The 18597-nt window shown below is 34.7% G+C and overlaps 1 protein-coding gene across 1 annotated transcript in view; it reads right to left on the bottom strand.

Annotated features, from left to right (window-relative positions):
* LOC149805792 (uncharacterized) overlaps positions 1-18597 on the bottom strand; it is a 67343-nt gene that overhangs the window by 28892 nt on the left and 19854 nt on the right. The window contains exons 3-7 of the mRNA XM_089950494.1: positions 17853-17949; positions 12142-12718; positions 8519-8777; positions 6924-7015; positions 5708-5840 (exon numbers count right to left, since the gene is read on the bottom strand). Of these exons, the coding sequence (XP_089806620.1) occupies positions 5708-5840; positions 6924-7015; positions 8519-8777; positions 12142-12718; positions 17853-17949 (1158 nt within the window). The remainder of the gene's footprint in view (positions 1-5707; positions 5841-6923; positions 7016-8518; positions 8778-12141; positions 12719-17852; positions 17950-18597) is intronic.

Raw genomic sequence — 18597 nt, 5'->3', positions numbered from 1 at the left:
AGGATCCTCGATGACCCCCCCCCCCCACCGCCGTCAGTTGAATTACTTTCACATTCTCCTCTAAACTGAGAATTTTTATTTTCCTCGATGACATGTTGATCTTTTTGCAGTAAGTTATTCATGTTGCCAACTAAAATACTGATAAAACAATTTTGTATGCATCTAAACAAATTGCAGTGTGTTTTTAAAGGAAGTGATCTTGTCATGTGATTCGTTAGTCGCAGTCTGGTACCCTATTGTTTTTATACATTTCTTGAAACTAGGTGAGAGAAGCCAAAACGGCTTCGATATCTACCATTAACATCACGCAGATTTGACCTCACAGCCGCTAGGATTCGTAATTTTGACAATTATTGTCAGTAGTAATAGCCACTGATTACCAAAGTGAACAAGCTCAACATCTTACTAAGGGAAGCCATAAAGGCTATTAAACCATTTTCCTGCTGATTTGGGTATTGTACATCGATACTGCCACTTCTCAGCTGTTACTATTGTTCGATAATTGTATTCTTAACAATTATCAGAGTGACTAAACTGGACATCTTATGATAACACAGCAGTAAGGCTAATTGGATTACATGTACGTACCCTTTTGTATGGATTAAAATTTGAGTCTTTCTCGGTTTTTATGGAATAAATTTGGCTTCTTGTGAGGTGTAAATGATATAATAACCTTAGTGGTAAATGTACTTTACTCAACATTTCTTTCAGTAATGAAAACCTGACATCGGGAAACAGAAATCGGATTATTTAACACACGTTATGAATATAATACTGGTTCTGGATACATATTCAAATAAAATGCGGCCGCTTGTGAGGGGTACATTTTATGATTTTGCACTAATATGCTGGCCGCTGGTCACGTTAGCCGGGTGGCCTTTCGTGAGGGGTACTTTTGAACACAAACTCGTCGGTGCCAACGGATTCTGGCCGTAAGGAGCGGGTGGCCGCTGATCAGGGGGGCCGTTCAAGTGAGGGACTACTGTAATTCAATTTCATTTTGTATTTCTAACTTCCACAGTGTTTTTTTTTACAATAAATTTAATCCTTATCTGAAAATAAAAGCATTCTATTTAATCATTTGCAAAATCTGTGGACTGACTTCATTTAGTACTGATTCTTGCATACAGTTATCCCAAATATTTTGTCTGATGGCTCCATTCAGTGCCAATTTTGGCACACTAATCTGTCTGCTAATACCATTCTGTGCTGATTCCTGCAGATAAATATCACAGTAATGACAGATGACCCTATTCAGTACTAATTCCTGCATTCCTGATTTAACATCCCAAAAAGTCATTGTATGAATTTTACTTCAGTGAACTGTCCTTCCTTGCAAACATAATTAAGAAAAATAATTTATCCAGATTGCAATCATTACCTTATCTGACAACTATTTCTACTGTAACGTACATTTTGTCATTGATGCAAACACAGAACACTCATTTAACGTAAAGCCATAATCTACAAAGCTACAAAAACAATGCTGCAATTTAAAGTTCAACCTCTTTAAGAAAATTAAAAAAATATAACGCGCTTTACAGTAAAACCTGTTATGAGAGACCACCCTTTACAGTAAAACCTGTTATGAGAGACCACCCTTTACAGTAAAACCTGTTATGAGAGACCACCCTTTCTGCCAACAAAACGCGGTCTATCAAGACAGGTAGTCTCTCATAGCAGGTTTATACAAAAAGACCAATTTCCAAGGTCCAGTTTCAAAACAATTTAAGGAAAAATAACCACAATCACTGTACAGTCGGCTCCACTTAAATGCATATCGTATGGTCCCAATTTTCATTGTAAATATACATGAATTCCGCTTAAATGCATCCTCTGTTTATGTGCATAGCTTGGGTCCTTAGGCTAAACATATAAGCAGAGCTGACTGTATATATATTCTATTCTTTATTATTAGTTCTTGCTAAAATATTGTATGCATTCATCTTAAACAAAAAATAAAGATATACTTCTGTCACATTTACATTTGAAGATCTCATATTTTAGCACATGAAATTGTTTCTGACTTACTCCTTTTCCTTTAACAACCTAAATTTATTTTACCGACATTTAAAACACTTTTTTGCAAGTGGTCTGCTCTTTGTTTTTTTACTTTTATCAGTTACAATAATTATTTTCTGCAGTGTTAAAAGTTTGTCTTATTTTAGTTGAAGATTCATCCACTGTTATTAAGGTTCTAGGTGTTAACATCATTAGTGCTCAGTTGTAATATCTAACATAAAGATAGTTTTGAATGGCTTTGGGAAAATATGAAAATTTATACATGTGCATTGCATATCTAACAATTAATGAAATACAGTAGTCCCCCTCTTGAACGGCCCCCCTGACCAGCAGCCACCCACTCCTTCCGGCTAGAATCTGTTGGCACTGACGAGTTTGTGTTCAAAAGTACCCCTCATGAAAGGCCACCCGGCTAATGCGACCAGCATATTAGTGCAATAATATAAAATTTACCCCTCACAACCAGCCGCATTTTTATTTTGATATGTATCCAGAACCAGTATTTTATTCATAACGTGTGTTAAGTAATCCGATTTCTGTTTCCCAATGTCAGGTTTTCGTTACTGAAAGAAGTGTTGTACCACTAAGGTTAATATTATATCATTTACGCCTCACGGGAAGCCACATTTATTCCATAAAGCCGAGAAAGACTCAAATTTTAATCCATACAAAAGGGTAAGTACATGTAATCCAATTAGCCTTACTGCTCTGTTATCATAAGATGTCCGGTTTAGTCACTTCGATAATTGTTAAAATTACAATTATTGAACAATAGTAACAGCTGAGAAGTGGCAGCATCAATGTACAATACACAAGTCAGCAGGAAAATGGTTTGATAGCCTTTATGGCTTCCCTTAGTAAGATGGTCACTTTGATAATTAGTGGCTATTACTAATGACAATAATTGTCAAAATTACAAATCCTAATGGCCGCGAGGTCAAATCTGCGTGTTGTTAAATGGTACATATCGAAGCCATTTTGGCTTCACTCAGTGTAAAGAAATATATAAAAACAACAGAGTACCAGACTGCGACTAACGAATCACGTGACAAGATCACTTCCTTTAAAAACACGGCAATCTGTTTAGATGCATCAAAAATTGTTTTGTCAGTAATGTAGTTGGCAACATGAATAACCTACTGCAAAAAGATCAACATGTCGTCGAGGAAAAGAAAAATTCTTAGTTTAGAAGAGAAAGTGAAAGTAATTCAACTGACCAAGAGGTTCGGGGGTGGGGGGTTTCGAGGATCCTTGCAGAAAACTAATGTCGGAAAGACTCAGATAAACAATATCGTTAAAGATAAGGAAACAATTCTGCAGAAGTGGGAAGGTGAAATGGACGAAGAAAGGAAGATTGTTTGAGCCAGGAGATGTTTGTATCCTGATTTGAATGACAAGAAAACCCAACAATTTTGTCAGCTGAATTGAGATATGACGACTTTACCGCACGTAACAGATGGTTGCACAGATTTCAAGTGCGACACAATATCAAGTGTTCTGTCCTTAGTGAAGAATCAGCTGATGTTAATAATGAAGTTGTCGAAGATTGGAACAAAAGACTAAACGATATATGAAGGGATATGACAGCAAGGATTTTTCAATTGTGATGTGATCTGTAACATAATTATAAAGACAGTTTTAAAACTATATCAATGGTTATTCATAACATTCTTTTGAAAATGATGAAACAGTTTGTTTTTCATTTATTTCACAACATGCATGTGATATTGTAATGAAAATTTTAAATGTTTTAGAATTAAATGTACTTGTGACTTTCTTCATATGTATTTACTATTCACATTTGTCATCCCCCTCTAGAAAGGCCACCCTCATTATAAGGCACTTCCCTGCTGCAGTAGGGGTGGCCTTATAAGAGGGGGACTACTATAAAAAGAAACAATTAGTTTCATTTAAAGAAGACATATGGGGATTAACTCTATAAACAAAGTGTGTAACCCAGTCCCAACAACCTGAATAGACTGATTTGTTACTGGGATGTATCATTGAACATCTGGGGAAAAAAATACAACAAACATCACAAGTCTTAAACATTATCAATCGAATCCCGCAAATGATTCTCTCTTGCAGATTTAATAGACCATGACTTTATTCACCCCCCCCAATACAGATTAACTGTAAAGACAAACAATATATGCAACCACTATGTCAATTTTGGCACTGCAATGGCAATTCCTGACATGTACATTAACCTGGTTTATGGACTGTAACATCTATCACCGGTGGCCACAATCCATTTTTTATATTATTATTCCTTTTATGTTTGTTTTTGATCCAAACAATCATTACTAATCAAGCAGTCGTTGTAACAATTGATTACATATAGGTCATTGCTGTCTGTTCTCATGATATGGTCGTTCATAGGGATGCTGGCTCCTACTTATTCATATGATCTACGATAAGGCTGGGAAGCAGGCTAAATACGGGAATAATTAGTCTGATTCCCTGCTTTGTATGATCCATACATTGCTCTCCCATATACGAATAGCAGAGAACAACACTGGGAGCATGTGAAGCAGGGAACCAGACTAGGGAATAATCTACATGTACTTTAGTCTGGTTTAGAACAGGAACTTTTAAAGCACTATAAGCATACCTACAAAATTTCAGAAATCGGTAGCCAGCCTATTTTTTATTACTTTTTTTAGAATGGTAAGAGCGGTAATTGTTACAGGATTAAACAAAGGTCGGTGGAGTTTATCCTCGATTCTGCAATGCGGTCATTCATAGCAGTGTCGAAATGGATATTTTGCCACAACAGCACGGTCGCTGGTCGCATTCAGCAGATGGTCGCTCACAACAGAGCATTTACATAATAAAATTAATCTGTGCATTATGACTGTGGTCGCAAATGACAGATGGTTGCAGAGCAGAAGTCACTCATAACACGTTTTACTGTACTATCATTTAATCAGTCCATAAAGGAAACGGCAACTTGCAATATTAAGCTGCATTGCACTGACTGTACTGAACTCAAAGGGACAATCCTCTTTATATACGGGTTAAGTAAACACAATAAAACAAGCTTTTTCTATGATTGTTTTGCTTTACTGATAATTTAGTCACCGAGCCCAACAGGCAGTCAAGTGGTAGTAGAAGTTGCATGTATGTCATTTAACATTATGACTTACTGAAACGAGTGAATAAATGAGAATAGATTGAAGCATTCAGTGTGACTGGAGAGCATAAATAGCAGGATGAAGGTAGATAAAGAGATCAACATATGAAAATTAGTACTTGCCCAACTTGTTTAATATAGGAAAACAAAACACTCTTCATGGACTAGCATTATAGAAAACTTCACTGTCTTACTTTGAAAATGAATTGTCTGGGACACTGGGCTATGGGATTAAATCAGTCCTGTGATATCTAAAAACTTCCATAAAAGTAAAAAAATCTTTTCCAAACACATAATTCATCCTCAGTATTTGCTTCTCTAATACCTTTAACAAGGGTGGTTATAGTCTCCACTATGAAATTTACTGTAGGAACAGAATATTTTTGAAATTGTCTCCCAAATAAAGCTGACACAATGTTAAACACACTGCTAGGTTAACACTGAAAAGCAGAATTAATACCTCACGTTAATTTAGCTCTACATGCCTCATGCCATAGACACCCTCCCAACATCCCCAGTAATATAGCAAAGGGCCTGAAGTGCTATTACCGTTTCTTTTTGTTGCTGCTTGGGCTGAAGAGGTTCAGCTTCTTCCTTGGAGTCTTTATCCCATTTCTTGGAGTGGCAAGAATGTTCGGACGTGATAGGGGAATTCCTGGAGTGGCAATCTGACATCTTGGATCTGAAGGAAAGAAAAAAATGTTTCATTTTCTGTCAGTTGCAATGACAACAGATTCCCCAAGTGGAAGTTAGTCCTTTCTCCCTTTTGTAATAAACATCCACATGCAAGTCAGATAGATCTACAAGTACCATCCAAAAAATAAATGTTCTGCAAAAAATGAACTTTTACACCAATGAACATAAATGTATTTACAGCATCATATAGACTTATATCCACATGTACCATCCTAAAAAAAAAATATTCAGCAAAAAATGAACTATTACACCAATGAACATATTGTATTTACAGCATCATATATATATATATATATATATATATATATATATATATAATACAAATCATATATATATATCATATATATATATCATATAAATCATATAGCGAATAACAATCCTTTCAATTGTACTGAATCCATCAAGGGATCACGTGTGGCAGGGATTAATTAAGATAAAATGCAATAAATTGACAACGAACAGTGCAAAACTAGTATCTAGCTAGCCTGAGCGCTTTCGACTCCTTAATGAGTCTTTTTCAAAGGCAAATACAAAACATAGATAAGACAAACAAATAAAATAGAAAAACAGTTATGTTTGCTAAACTTTACATGGCTGTTTCTACAGGAATTCAACCTTTTTAACTCTATTATGTGTCAACTACGTTATTTCAGCTTGTTGCTGATACTAGAAAATATTTGTATTGACCTAGAAATTGATGAGCCAATACGACATGTTATTTTATGTAAATTTATGTAAGCGCAGATTATGTCCCAGATATTTCATTGTTATAGTAGTCATAGGCTACTAAGCAAATTTAGAGACTTATTTAAAAGAAAATGTGTCGGGTACAAAAGATAATTTTATTTATGCATGGCTGTCTTTTTCTAGTCTTCTTGGTTTAAACTGCTTGGTTTCAATGTTCTATCTATCTATCTATATATATCCCAATCCCATTAATCATCTGTCATCCCCATATGGCCATTGAATTCCTCTTTATAGTGGAAACAAATTGAACAAATAGGTCTTGTTTCATGTAAACTTTACAGTCATCAGATGTCATATAAATGAAGGTCCAGCAAACTCATACCGGTAATTTCCATTTTCCGAAAAGACGATGCAGGGGTAAATGGAGTATGTCCAAGTGTTGACTGCCGAGGCAATGACTGCAGTATTGCTTGCCTGGAAAGGAAAAAACAAAACTAAATATTCAAATTGTTGCTTTTTTATTATTAAAAACCTCACACAATATTTTAATCCTCTTGTATTTTACACTTTCAAACAAAGACTAGCTGGCATTAAATGGCTTCAAACGTCATTGAAAGTTAGAATTTACTGGCTTACTCAACCATACACACAACTGGTAACTTATTCATCTGCTCCATCAACATTTGCGGTCAATCTTTGCAAAATATCACATTGCAGCAGAACAAATATAATTACCATGTTCGCTAATGTTCAATACATAGAGGATAATTTGCTTGCGATGAGTCAAGAAGGAATATATTTCAGCAAGTGGGTGAAAAACAGCATTTTTATGAGTTACGATGCCATGAGTGAAAATATTTAAATTTCTCATGCACGAGATGATATTTAAAATTCTTTACTCAGTTGCAAGAACATTTCCTTTAATTTTATGCTAAAATGTATTGGCTAGCAAAATGTACTGTGTGTGATGTCTGTTAACAGTCTGTAGTACCAGATTTCTTACTGAATCCCATGCTATTTCCATTTATGTTCTGCTGTTTTGTGATTATTCACAGAGAAAATGTAAACAGTTATTTAACTCTCCTTCCCAATTCAAAGTAAACTAGCACACTAATAAAAACAAATATTCACACTTTGTTGGATTTAAACTGGAGTTAGCTTTGACACAAGGCTGCCACTTTACCACAATACCATGTAAAGATATCTTAAAAATTATCACTTTTATTTTACTGGGAAAATCCAGTAATTCACTGCTTAGCATAAAATAAATTTATTTTCTTCTTTTATTCATGGTTGACCTGAAATACAATTTGTACAATTCAATTAGTGTTAATGTTCTCATCTCTTGAACATTTTAGGGGGCATCTTTTTATGACTATAGATTGTCTATTATGGTAACACTGATACACATATAAATTGTGCAACAAAATAGCAAATTGAGTGAAATTTCCAAAAAATTGTATTTTTCATTGCAAAATAAACTTAGTTGTAAAGTTATATTTTTCATCTTAATATTTGATATTTATTTTTAATGATACAAGTTTCAGTGCTTCACTGACTCAGAGTGGTGTCATCAAGATAATCAGCCATGGCTAAAGCTTTGATGAACTATGTACAAGAACAATATTTTGTCTTGATGAAGTTAAAATTGATTTCCTTTTTTCAAAAAAATAAACTTAGTTCTATATTTCCTTCTTTTTATTCTCAACTGAAATCATGGTCTCTAATACATTTTGTGACTAATGTTGTTTTCAAAGGTAATCAGTGCCTGCTGCAGCTATTATGTACCAAACATAATTACAATGCACTGTCAATGTAAATTCCAGTAAATTAAAAAACTATCATGTTTCTCATCAGATCCTTAATGTAGACACTGCAGCTGTCACTGCCAGAGAAGTGATACCCTTCGTATCTGCTAATGCAGGTCCAACATTAAAACAAAATATGTAAAGACAAGTTGGCAAACGAGAAATATACTTTTTAGAGGCTGAGAATGGAACAGCCTCATTTGATGTCTTCCTTTTCTTCACCACTGGTGTGACATCAGTTGCAGAGAACTGGTAAATCCCCTTTGCAAGAATGTCATCATCAGACTTTGTACTGGCTTGGGTCATTGTGCTAGCTTGACTCATGTTGCTTGAATTGCTCGACTGACTAAAGTTATTGCTGTTCCCCAGCTTTCCCTCAGTGCTTCGTCGCCACTTTGAAATACTTTGAGCAATACTGCTAACAAAGCCTTAAAAAAAAACATTATACATAGATATAGTTATTCATGCTTGATATGACATTTTTATAGCTGTTAATGATTTCAATGACAAAAGTAATGCTTAAACACAAGCACCATAATTAGTACTGTATATCAGCATTCTCCAAAATTCAAAAATTTGTGTAAAAGTATGTGTACATTTTGGACACACAAAAATGCCAGCAGCGAAGTTCTCAATATGAACAGGTTTTTTTCTAAATTGGCAAACTTCTATTTTATTTGATTCATTTATACAATGCAAGTAGCAATCACAAAGCATGCAGACTAACAATCAAAGTTTGAGTGACTGTAAAGGGATTAGTTGAAGATTTAGCCAACCCTTGATGAACTAATGGTGCTCAATGATTGTTTTGACCAAAAGACTAATTACACGCACATTTGCTTGGACACATTGCTTTAATCTACTGTATTGGACTTATTTTATATGTTGTAGGAATATGAACTCCCATGTTGATCATTACAAATTATCAAAATCAGCTGCTTATCTTCAATTACATACTTTTGTTTTTAGAGCATTACTGTTCTGATGGCAACTTTACATAACTTCTTGGACGCAATGCTGCAGATGAGCCTATTCTCACAAGACTAACCAACAGAAAGTAGTTAATGCATTTCATTTTGATGAAGAAAACAGAATGACAAATAGACAGAGATTTATGAAATGAATCATGGAATAGGACACTTCCATGGGCCACAAAACAAAGAAATACTGAACATTCTTAACTTTATGCACTCAGACATGTTTACAGACTTTCCTGCTTTTACTGAAGTGTTACTGATTTCACATATAACACCAGTGGATTATGAAAGATTATTGTCACATAATTGCATCAAGACAAAGGGCCATGGACGACTAAAACAATAAACAGTCACAAAATTAATGAAGATGATGGAGTAAGGTCATATTTCACTGGACAAAAGCTTGCCCAGTTAGGTCTGCTCAAGGAGAGGTGCTCTTGCCCCTTTCATGCTTCAACTTGTCCAGGCAATGGATTTTTTAATGCTGGTACATGAAATACAATAAAACAATGCACAAGATAACATAAATAACAAATATTTCAAGGGCCCCGAGTGGCCGAGTGGTCTAAAGCGCTCTCCGTTACGGATCACTGCCATCTCACCTCTGTCTGCGTGGGTTCGCGTCTAGGATTTGGCTAACGTGGATATGTGAGAAAGCCTGCCAGTAGCTTCTCGTTGGTCGGTGGTTCTTCCCGGGCTTTTGCCGGGTTCTTCCTCCACCATTAATACTGGCCACCATGCATAGCCTATCGTGTGCTGAAATATGGCATTAAACCCCACCACAACAACAACAAATATTTTAGGAACTTAGACAAGCTTTATTTTAAACCTACAGTTGCTTCCAAACATTTCAGAATTTTAAATGTGCTAAAATATTAATTTAAATAATTCTTTGCATATATTTTTACTAACTTAAACCTTTTATTTAAAACAAGAATATGTCATTATTTGAGCAAAATCAATAATAGAAAAAAAATTACCTTAAGCAACTACAGCATCTAAAACTAATGAAATCCTGATCTTTACTGACTTGCATAGTTTATGCTATCCATGTATGAGTTATCTCCAGCATCAATGGATCTAATCAAATATTTCCTAGGTTCCCTTCATCCCATTCACCACTCTCAACACATTATTTATAAGTGTCTTGAAACTGTAATGATTCATCTCTAATTTTATTCCCCCAATTTTTTAATCTACATAGAGTGTTACTTGTTATATTCCAATTTAATACTTTTCTCAGTCTCATTAAAATTTGATCTCCCAAGTCCTACATGAAGACACTGATAACAGTTACATTTTAGTGACCTTTGGAATTCCCAGTCTGCTTATTTTTAGCAGCCTAACCTGTCAAGCATAGCATTTTGTGAAAGGAAGCTGTTGTTAGCAACTATTATGTTCTGAGTGCCAAGTATCACTTTCAGCAATTTGTAAGTTGAAATTTCATTGGTAAACCACATGATCTACAGAAGATGACCTTTTATCGTGTGTCCATCACACCTCCAAGTAGGACTCCAGTGATCTGATTTTACTCAGACGGTACTATTTTCTTCAGTTATAAATTATGAATTGTTCATTTTAATACCTGAGGTGTATTATTTTGTAAATTTATCTTAACTATTTCCTTGAAATGTATCTTATATTCTAAAACAAAAATTCTCTCGCCTGCTTTAAATTTTCTGCAAGGAGACAAACTAACCCCATACCTGTGATTCTCAAAAGTTGATATCATGAATTACTTCCCTTGCTTTCATTTTGTGTGTGTGTGAGAGAGAGAGAGAAGTGAAAACAAATTAATTACATAGTATATAAAATGAGAACATTCCTGACTGCTTAATTTCATTAGTATGCACACATCTCATAATAAAGCTCAATGGATACCTCGTCAAAATGTGTTCCTGTTAATTGTGCATATTTATGATCTTGATGATATAGCTCTATTTCACCTTATGGCCAGGTAAGTTAAAAACTTGGTTGAAGATGGAGGAGATGCAGATCTTATCTAGTTTGCTAAATTTTAACCAAAAGTAGACCTGCCAACCCTGACAAGATTGTCTCTGTAAAACAGACGATTTTTTTCCATCTGGTGTAACAGAATATCATAAAATGCTATTGTAAAGTGGGAAAATGTATTTAAAAGTTCGGTATGCAAAACATGCAACAATGGTAAACATTATGTTCAACTGAAAAGTTTGTAAAGTACATGTAGACCTTATTTTACTGCTAGTACAGGTGCACAAACTTCAGTTACAAACCCTATGCAGCTCAATGGCTTCTTGTTATTTGACATAATTCTTGGAATTCTTTCCATTTCACATGATGACGGGAATCATGTCGCCTGCCAAGAGACATATTCAAATTGGCTCATGATGTCCAGTAAGCACAATTTTGCCCCTTCTTATTTTTATTCACAAGAATCTGAATATTACATTATATTTTTCTGTGCTTATTAATTACATTTTTTTAAGATGCTTATTTTCCCTTTTGTCTTCAATATTCATCATTTGCTGGATGCCATTTTTTAAAAAAAATAATCCTATAATCAACAGTTTAATCATGCAGATGCTTTGCCTGACAAAATATGTGCAGTTTAAAGTATCTGAGGTACTGCTGTAAAGTTAGTCTTGTTCCCTGACTAATTCCACTAATTCTAATAGGAAACCCGGATCCAAATAAAACACAGATGAACCAATTATCCAGATTTTCCCGTAGTTTTTGCTTTTATTCCGTAAGTTCGTATTTTAAGGGTAATTTTCACATGACTAATGGCAAATTGTAAGGGTTAGCAGGTCTGCAAAAGAGTTTAGATCCGTACCTTGAAAAGATCCACTTCTTTTACGCTTTTTCTCTTTCTTCTTTGTGCCCATTTCTTTAGATTCTTCCAAGTTATCTTCACTTGCTTCCAGTTCATCATCTGTGCCAAAAACCTCCTTCATAAAGGCTGCTCTCTCTGCCAGGTTCTCTGATATCGTCCCAACATCGTCAGCATTTTTTATTAAAAACTCCACCAGTGAAGTCTGAACCTGAAGCAACTTCTCTTCATTTGAGTTCATTTTTTCGCTTTTATTGTTAATATGCAAAAGATTGGGTGCTAGAACTACTGCTAAATTTGCAATATCCATTTTGTTTTTGTCAGAGAACTGAGCAATTTTTGCAAGCAGCATGAGCACAAATCGTAGGGTGCTGACATGTTCTCCAGGCAACAGAAGGCAAACCAACAACAAAGCTTTTGTTGACCTGGCCTGGTCTTCCAGCTGGAAACACCTGATGAATGTGTCATGGTATACACTGGTAAAAAGAGGTTCTGGGAGTTCACGAAAAAATTGTTTGACAAGAGATGCAACATCATAGACATTTGCTCCAACAAAACCCTTCCCCTCATCAATTTGTTGCTGAAAATAAAAGTTTAATTTTATTAACAGGCTAAAAGCATCAATCTATTACAAACAAAGTGAGTATAACTCTTTGTGAATATAAAGGTCCTTTAATAAGCCAGAATTCCCACAATGCTACACTGGTATGTGGCTAAATATTGGACAAATAGTCTGTAATGGAGACACTGTCTCAAATTTCTTCGAGAGGGAGATGGGCTTATTAGAAAATTGTTTTTCATAAAAAAAATTTAATGCAAATCACACCATTGTGCATGTACATCCTTAAGTGACAAATAAAATGAAGTAGAATTTCATACATCATTATTTTTTGGTGTCAAATTTTGAAGGTCACCATCATGGCCAATAAGGAACAAAATTTTCACATTTTTATTACAAAATAATAGGGAAAATGAACATGGGAAAAAAATAAGAGATCCTCAAAATGATAGACACTATATTAGCAAAAGAAAATTCATGAAAAAAAAACACCACTACTATTTGTACTGGAACTATCCCTGACACTCTTTTCAAGTTAACTGCTGGGGCCCCGAGTGGCCGAGTGGTCTAAAGCGCTCTCCGTTACGGATCACTGCCATCTCACCTCTGTCTGCGTGGGTTTGAGTCCAGGATTCGGCCAATGTAGGTATGTGAGAAAGCTTGCCAGTAGCTTCTCGTGGGTCGGTGGTTCTTCCCGGGGGTTTCCCGGGTTCTTCCTCCACCATTAATACTGGCCACCATACATAGCCTATCGTGTGCTGAAAAATGGCGTTAAACCCTACAACAACAACAACAACAACATCAAGTTAACTGCTGGTGTAAATATTGGATCTCATATTGGCACCACTTTATAATGGATGAAAAACACCAACAAGACATTATAAGAAGTTTTCCATCGAAAATCCCATGTTAATTGGATGAGTAACAATGCAAATTTTAATGGTGGCCATACTGGATACCAGATTAGCACAATTTCTATTTAGGACAAACTAGATATCAAAAGAAGTCTTTTGGCAAAAGTACTGTTGGTATGGCCAGCTGTCTAGGAGTAGTGATTCACCACTCCCTCGATAACTCACAAACCTGTTTAAAATGCAGGGTCAGTTGTGGATCTCAATTTTTTTTACTCGAAAGTGCCAAAATTTTTACCCCTATATGTTGAACACGAAGAAAATCAAGATAAAAATTAGTAACTGATACTTTGTATCACTCGTTGTATCATCAAAAAACAGTTAAAATGACTTGTAAATTTTAATCAACATTATGAAATTAAAATTTTTTAATAATTTCTTTTTGGTACACCATAAATAACAGTATGCAATGACATTTCAATCAATGAAAATTGTCACTAACGCCTACTTGAGGCAACAGTTTAATAAAAAAGTACGAATTAAATAAAAAAAATTTAATAGAGTGAAATGCATGTTTTAGTAATATCTTTTACTTTGGTTTAAGTGTAATGATCATAAATACAATGTACCCTGCTGTATTCAAACATGAGATATGTCAATCTTCCATAATGTCCATGAATGCTTGTGTGAGAACATAATTAAAGTGCAGACAGCGTTTTGATACCTAATTTGCATAAGCATTTGTTGTATTGTTGCACTGAATTAAAAGCCAACCTTGTATTACCATGTTAATTATGTCTTTTGTATCAAATAAAGGGTGTGAACTGAAAAGTTAAAATGCATGCAAACCCAACCTTTGTAAGAGCTAACAGCCCCAGTCAAGTGTCAGATCAACTCATTTCAAGCAATCAATTAAACACTATTACAATTTTTGGGTGAACATAAGATAATTAAACTAACTTAAATTAGCATACTCATTCACAAATGTGATCAACAATACATGTAGTAAGATAACCAAGCAAAATGAATACTTGATGACATAAAATTCTGTTTCACAGACACATTTTATTAATGAACAGATAGTTTCAGAGTTTGTAGTTAATTTTTATTTCCTGAAATAGTACTCGGAGATTTCCTAACAGGTTAGATGTAGTTTCAGAATTATGTGCAATTAAATCATGGCATCAAGGTTTTGTTATAGAACAATTTAAAAAACTGACTTTCGAAGATTATGGCTGTTTCACTAACTAAATGCAACTTTTCTTTTAAAACAAAAGGAATCTTGTTAGACTGTGAATTTGAATAAATAACTAGTCTGGTCCCCTTCTTAGGATGCTTCTTGCATTGTATTCCACAAGATTAGAAAGCAAAGCATGGAGTAGAAGGATCAAGGAAATACTCAATAACAACAAAAATCAGTGATATAATATACAATGTTTTTGCATACACGTGAAGTCTGTCGAAACGTGTTGAAATAACGATAAAAAGCCCTCAGCTGTTGGATATCTTGAAAATAAAGGTCATTTTAACATAAAAACAAACAGTGTTAGAAAAAGCACTTATAAACAATTATTCCCAACACAATTTTAAAATGAGTATTCAAGCCATTAAACAGGCTGGTTCACCTCACCCCTTGAAGTTTTCTCAATGTCCAGCAAGGATGGTATCACTTGATATTGTTACAGAGGTCCCTTGATAACTCGCTCAGTTGCTTATACTGCAGCCTATCTTTTTGGACCCTGTTGTTCGGAAGTTACTGAGGGAGTGGTGTAAAGGTGTAAAGAGATTTTCAAGATGGCCATGCCTTTCAGTAAAAACCCCACACTGACATAACCTTCAACTTTGGAGAAGTAGTGATGTCAAAATGTTCAAGATGACTTCTGTGGTGACTATATAAACATCATAAGAAATCTGTATACCCAATGTTGATTTGACCATCCATTCAGAAGGTGTAGTTATAACAAGATTCTTAAGACATCTACCGTACATTAAAAGTGCAATAGGCAACATTTTCATTTAGGATCAACAAGGTATCTTAACTAGACATCATAAAAAGTCTTCTAGTACAAACCCCACTGCAAAATGATTTTCATTCTAGAGGAGCAGCAATAAAAAGAATTTCTAGAATGGTAACAATGCATTAAGGCTGTATATATGTATATGCTTTAATATGAGCAGATGCTGATGACAGTACAATATTTTAAATACATGTAAGTGTATTTTTCTCATACCGGGAAAAAATATTTTTTGTTCAATTGTTGTTCAAGGGTTTAACGCCATTTTTCAGCACAAAACAGGCTATTCATGGCAGCCAGTATAACTGGTGGAGGAAGAACCCTGGAAAACCCAGGGAAGAACCACCGACCCACGAGAAGCTACTGGCAGGCTTTCCCACATACCCACACTAGCTGAGCCTTGGACTCAAACCCACGCAGACAGAGGTGAGATGGCAGTGATCCGGAACGGTGAGCGCTTTAGACCACTCGGGGCCACTTTTTTGTTCAAAGTATGTGAAATAGTATGATCATCTTGGAGAAGAGATCGTGTATGAATTTGAATATAATATGATTGTGGTGTGGTTCCTGAAATGTTTAATACATGTACGTGTATTTTTCTCGTACCTGGAAAAAATATTTTTTTAGTACGAGAAATAGTGTGTAAAATATTTAGTATCATTTTGAGGAAGAGTTCGCATATGAATTTTAAAATAATACGATCATGGCGTAGCTTCTGAAATTTAAAAATGTCACCAGGTTCTTGAAGTGTTATGCAAAAAAATAAACATTATCGGAAATGTTACTTAATACTGATCCATGAGTAAAGCCAGTAATTCATTTTGTGATTGTCTTCAATTAATTCTGTATACAATCATTGCTCAAAAAATAGCCAACATGTGTTTCTTTTATAACTGTACACACAACCAAGCAGCTGACAATGCAGTGGTTGATTCCACAATTTAATAAACGTCAAAAAACAAAAGCTGTAAAAATGTTTCTGGAGCTTGGCGGTGTTATTGGACGCAATCAGTTGACCAGTAAATAATGTCTGCTATATTAGCTGGAAATTGAAAGGGTATGAAATTGTACATGCATTCAGCTTTAAAATATTTAGAAAAGTGACTCGTGACCATGGCAGGCCCACTGCACTTAGTTCTCGGGTTTTACATGTGTATGGTGTTTGCTTATGAACTCGTTATTAATTTCCTACTTTTTACAAAAATATTTTACCATTATGGAAAGGCAAGTTCATAAATGCAAGTCGTTTTCTGCAATTTGCACAATGATTAGTATAGTAGTTTTCACACGTTTATTTCGATATTAAAAAAATCTGAAGTAAAAATTATATGCATGCTGAAAGCATGTGTTGATTGTTAATTATTCTTGCTGTAGTCATTCAAACGAATAGATGTACAAGCATTAATTATTGGAAATTTACAATGGATAAATGAACAAGGAAAGGCATATGAGACTATTTTAGCAGTATAAAATTTGTACAGACACCATTCATAGACCCTGGAACAGAATGAACCGTAAACGTGCTTCATGTTTCTTAACCTAATTTTGCTATTAATTTTTCCCATTGAATTCTGATGAATAATGATCTGTGACAAAATTATTGAATAGTTTAAATATGTATGCAATTTTTGCAATGGAATTACATGTATTATGGATTAATTGCAAGCCCGAATGGTACAATATCAGATGGCAGTAAACAGTGTTAATTCTCTGTTCATGCTATATATTAGACATTGAATTCAGACACAATGATCTGGGACAAAATTATTAAATATTGTAAATCTGTGTGCAATTTTTAAATGCATTATGGATGAACTGCATGCCACGATGGCACACATTGTTGATACCCTATTCATCATATATATTAGACATGAATACGCGTATATGTGCCAACGAGTTGTTCTCTGAAAAAAGTAAAATACTGTAAAACCCCACATTAACGCGATCCAATTTTTTAAAAAAAGAAATATTTTTAGAGCAACGTTTCAGAGCGAGAAAGAAAAATTACTTTGACCTGCAGCCAAAGACAATTGATTTTATACAGATTATGAAAGACAAATCAACATATTTTATGCGATTTTCTTAAACTTTGTATTCTTGGCAAGTAGTACATTTTATCCCAGTCATGGATGGTACCTGATGAATTTTGTTGATCAGTAAGAAACAGTACATGTACTAATAAATGACACATTTTATTTTAAGCAAAGTTAATGTTTCACTGCTAAACTTTAAGTATGTCCATATCGAAATATACAAACAAGACAAGAAAGAAGGGCCTATGTAACATACTTTGAGCTCTTTCTGCCGACTGAATGCTCCAGATTTGCGGAAAATTCCCTCCTGGTCTGCATGTTTCAGTATGAAATCTCCAGCTTCCACTAGGAACCTAGTAAGGTAGAAAAAAATATTTCCATAAATTTTCAAGTTTTACTCCTGCTCAAAACTAGTAGAAAGTAAACTCTGAAGAAGGTACCTGTAAGAGACTAATATTCATGAAAAAATCTTTTTTAATTATGTCAGTAACAAACAAAAGCTAGTGACAATACCTATGCAACCTCTACAAATTAGCAAACACAAGGTGACTAACTCACATGGTTTGAAACCTGTCCAGTCCCTGACCGCCCCACCCCTGTTGCCAAGTTCATGCTGATTATTTTATCCTGTCAACATGCTCAGACACTGATAACTTATATCAACACAAAGAAAACATTCTTGATTTGTTCCCCATTTTGTAATTTAAGTACTTTACTGGTCATTTTATAACCACTACACTTCCAGTGTGATACATGTTACATTCAATTCTGATTGTTGGTTATTGAAGTCCAGAGTAAAAACAACAACAACCACCAATCGGAACTGTGGTTTATTCAATGACTCAACAAAGGTATTGATATCCAAATTCAGCAGAAATAGATACACAGCACTGTAGAAATTTCATGCAAAAATAAGTACTAAATGATTATGATCTGTAAAGTACTTGAATCATATATGGGGAACAAGTTTGGAATGTCTCCCTTTCCACTAATATACGTAA

Source organism: Sinohyriopsis cumingii, chromosome 2 (genome assembly GCF_028554795.1).
Source record: "Sinohyriopsis cumingii isolate HCF-2022 chromosome 2, ASM2855479v2, whole genome shotgun sequence".
NCBI classification, from domain to species: Eukaryota; Metazoa; Mollusca; class Bivalvia; order Unionida; family Unionidae; genus Sinohyriopsis; species Sinohyriopsis cumingii.
This window is presented reverse-complemented; position numbering and strand designations above follow the sequence as displayed.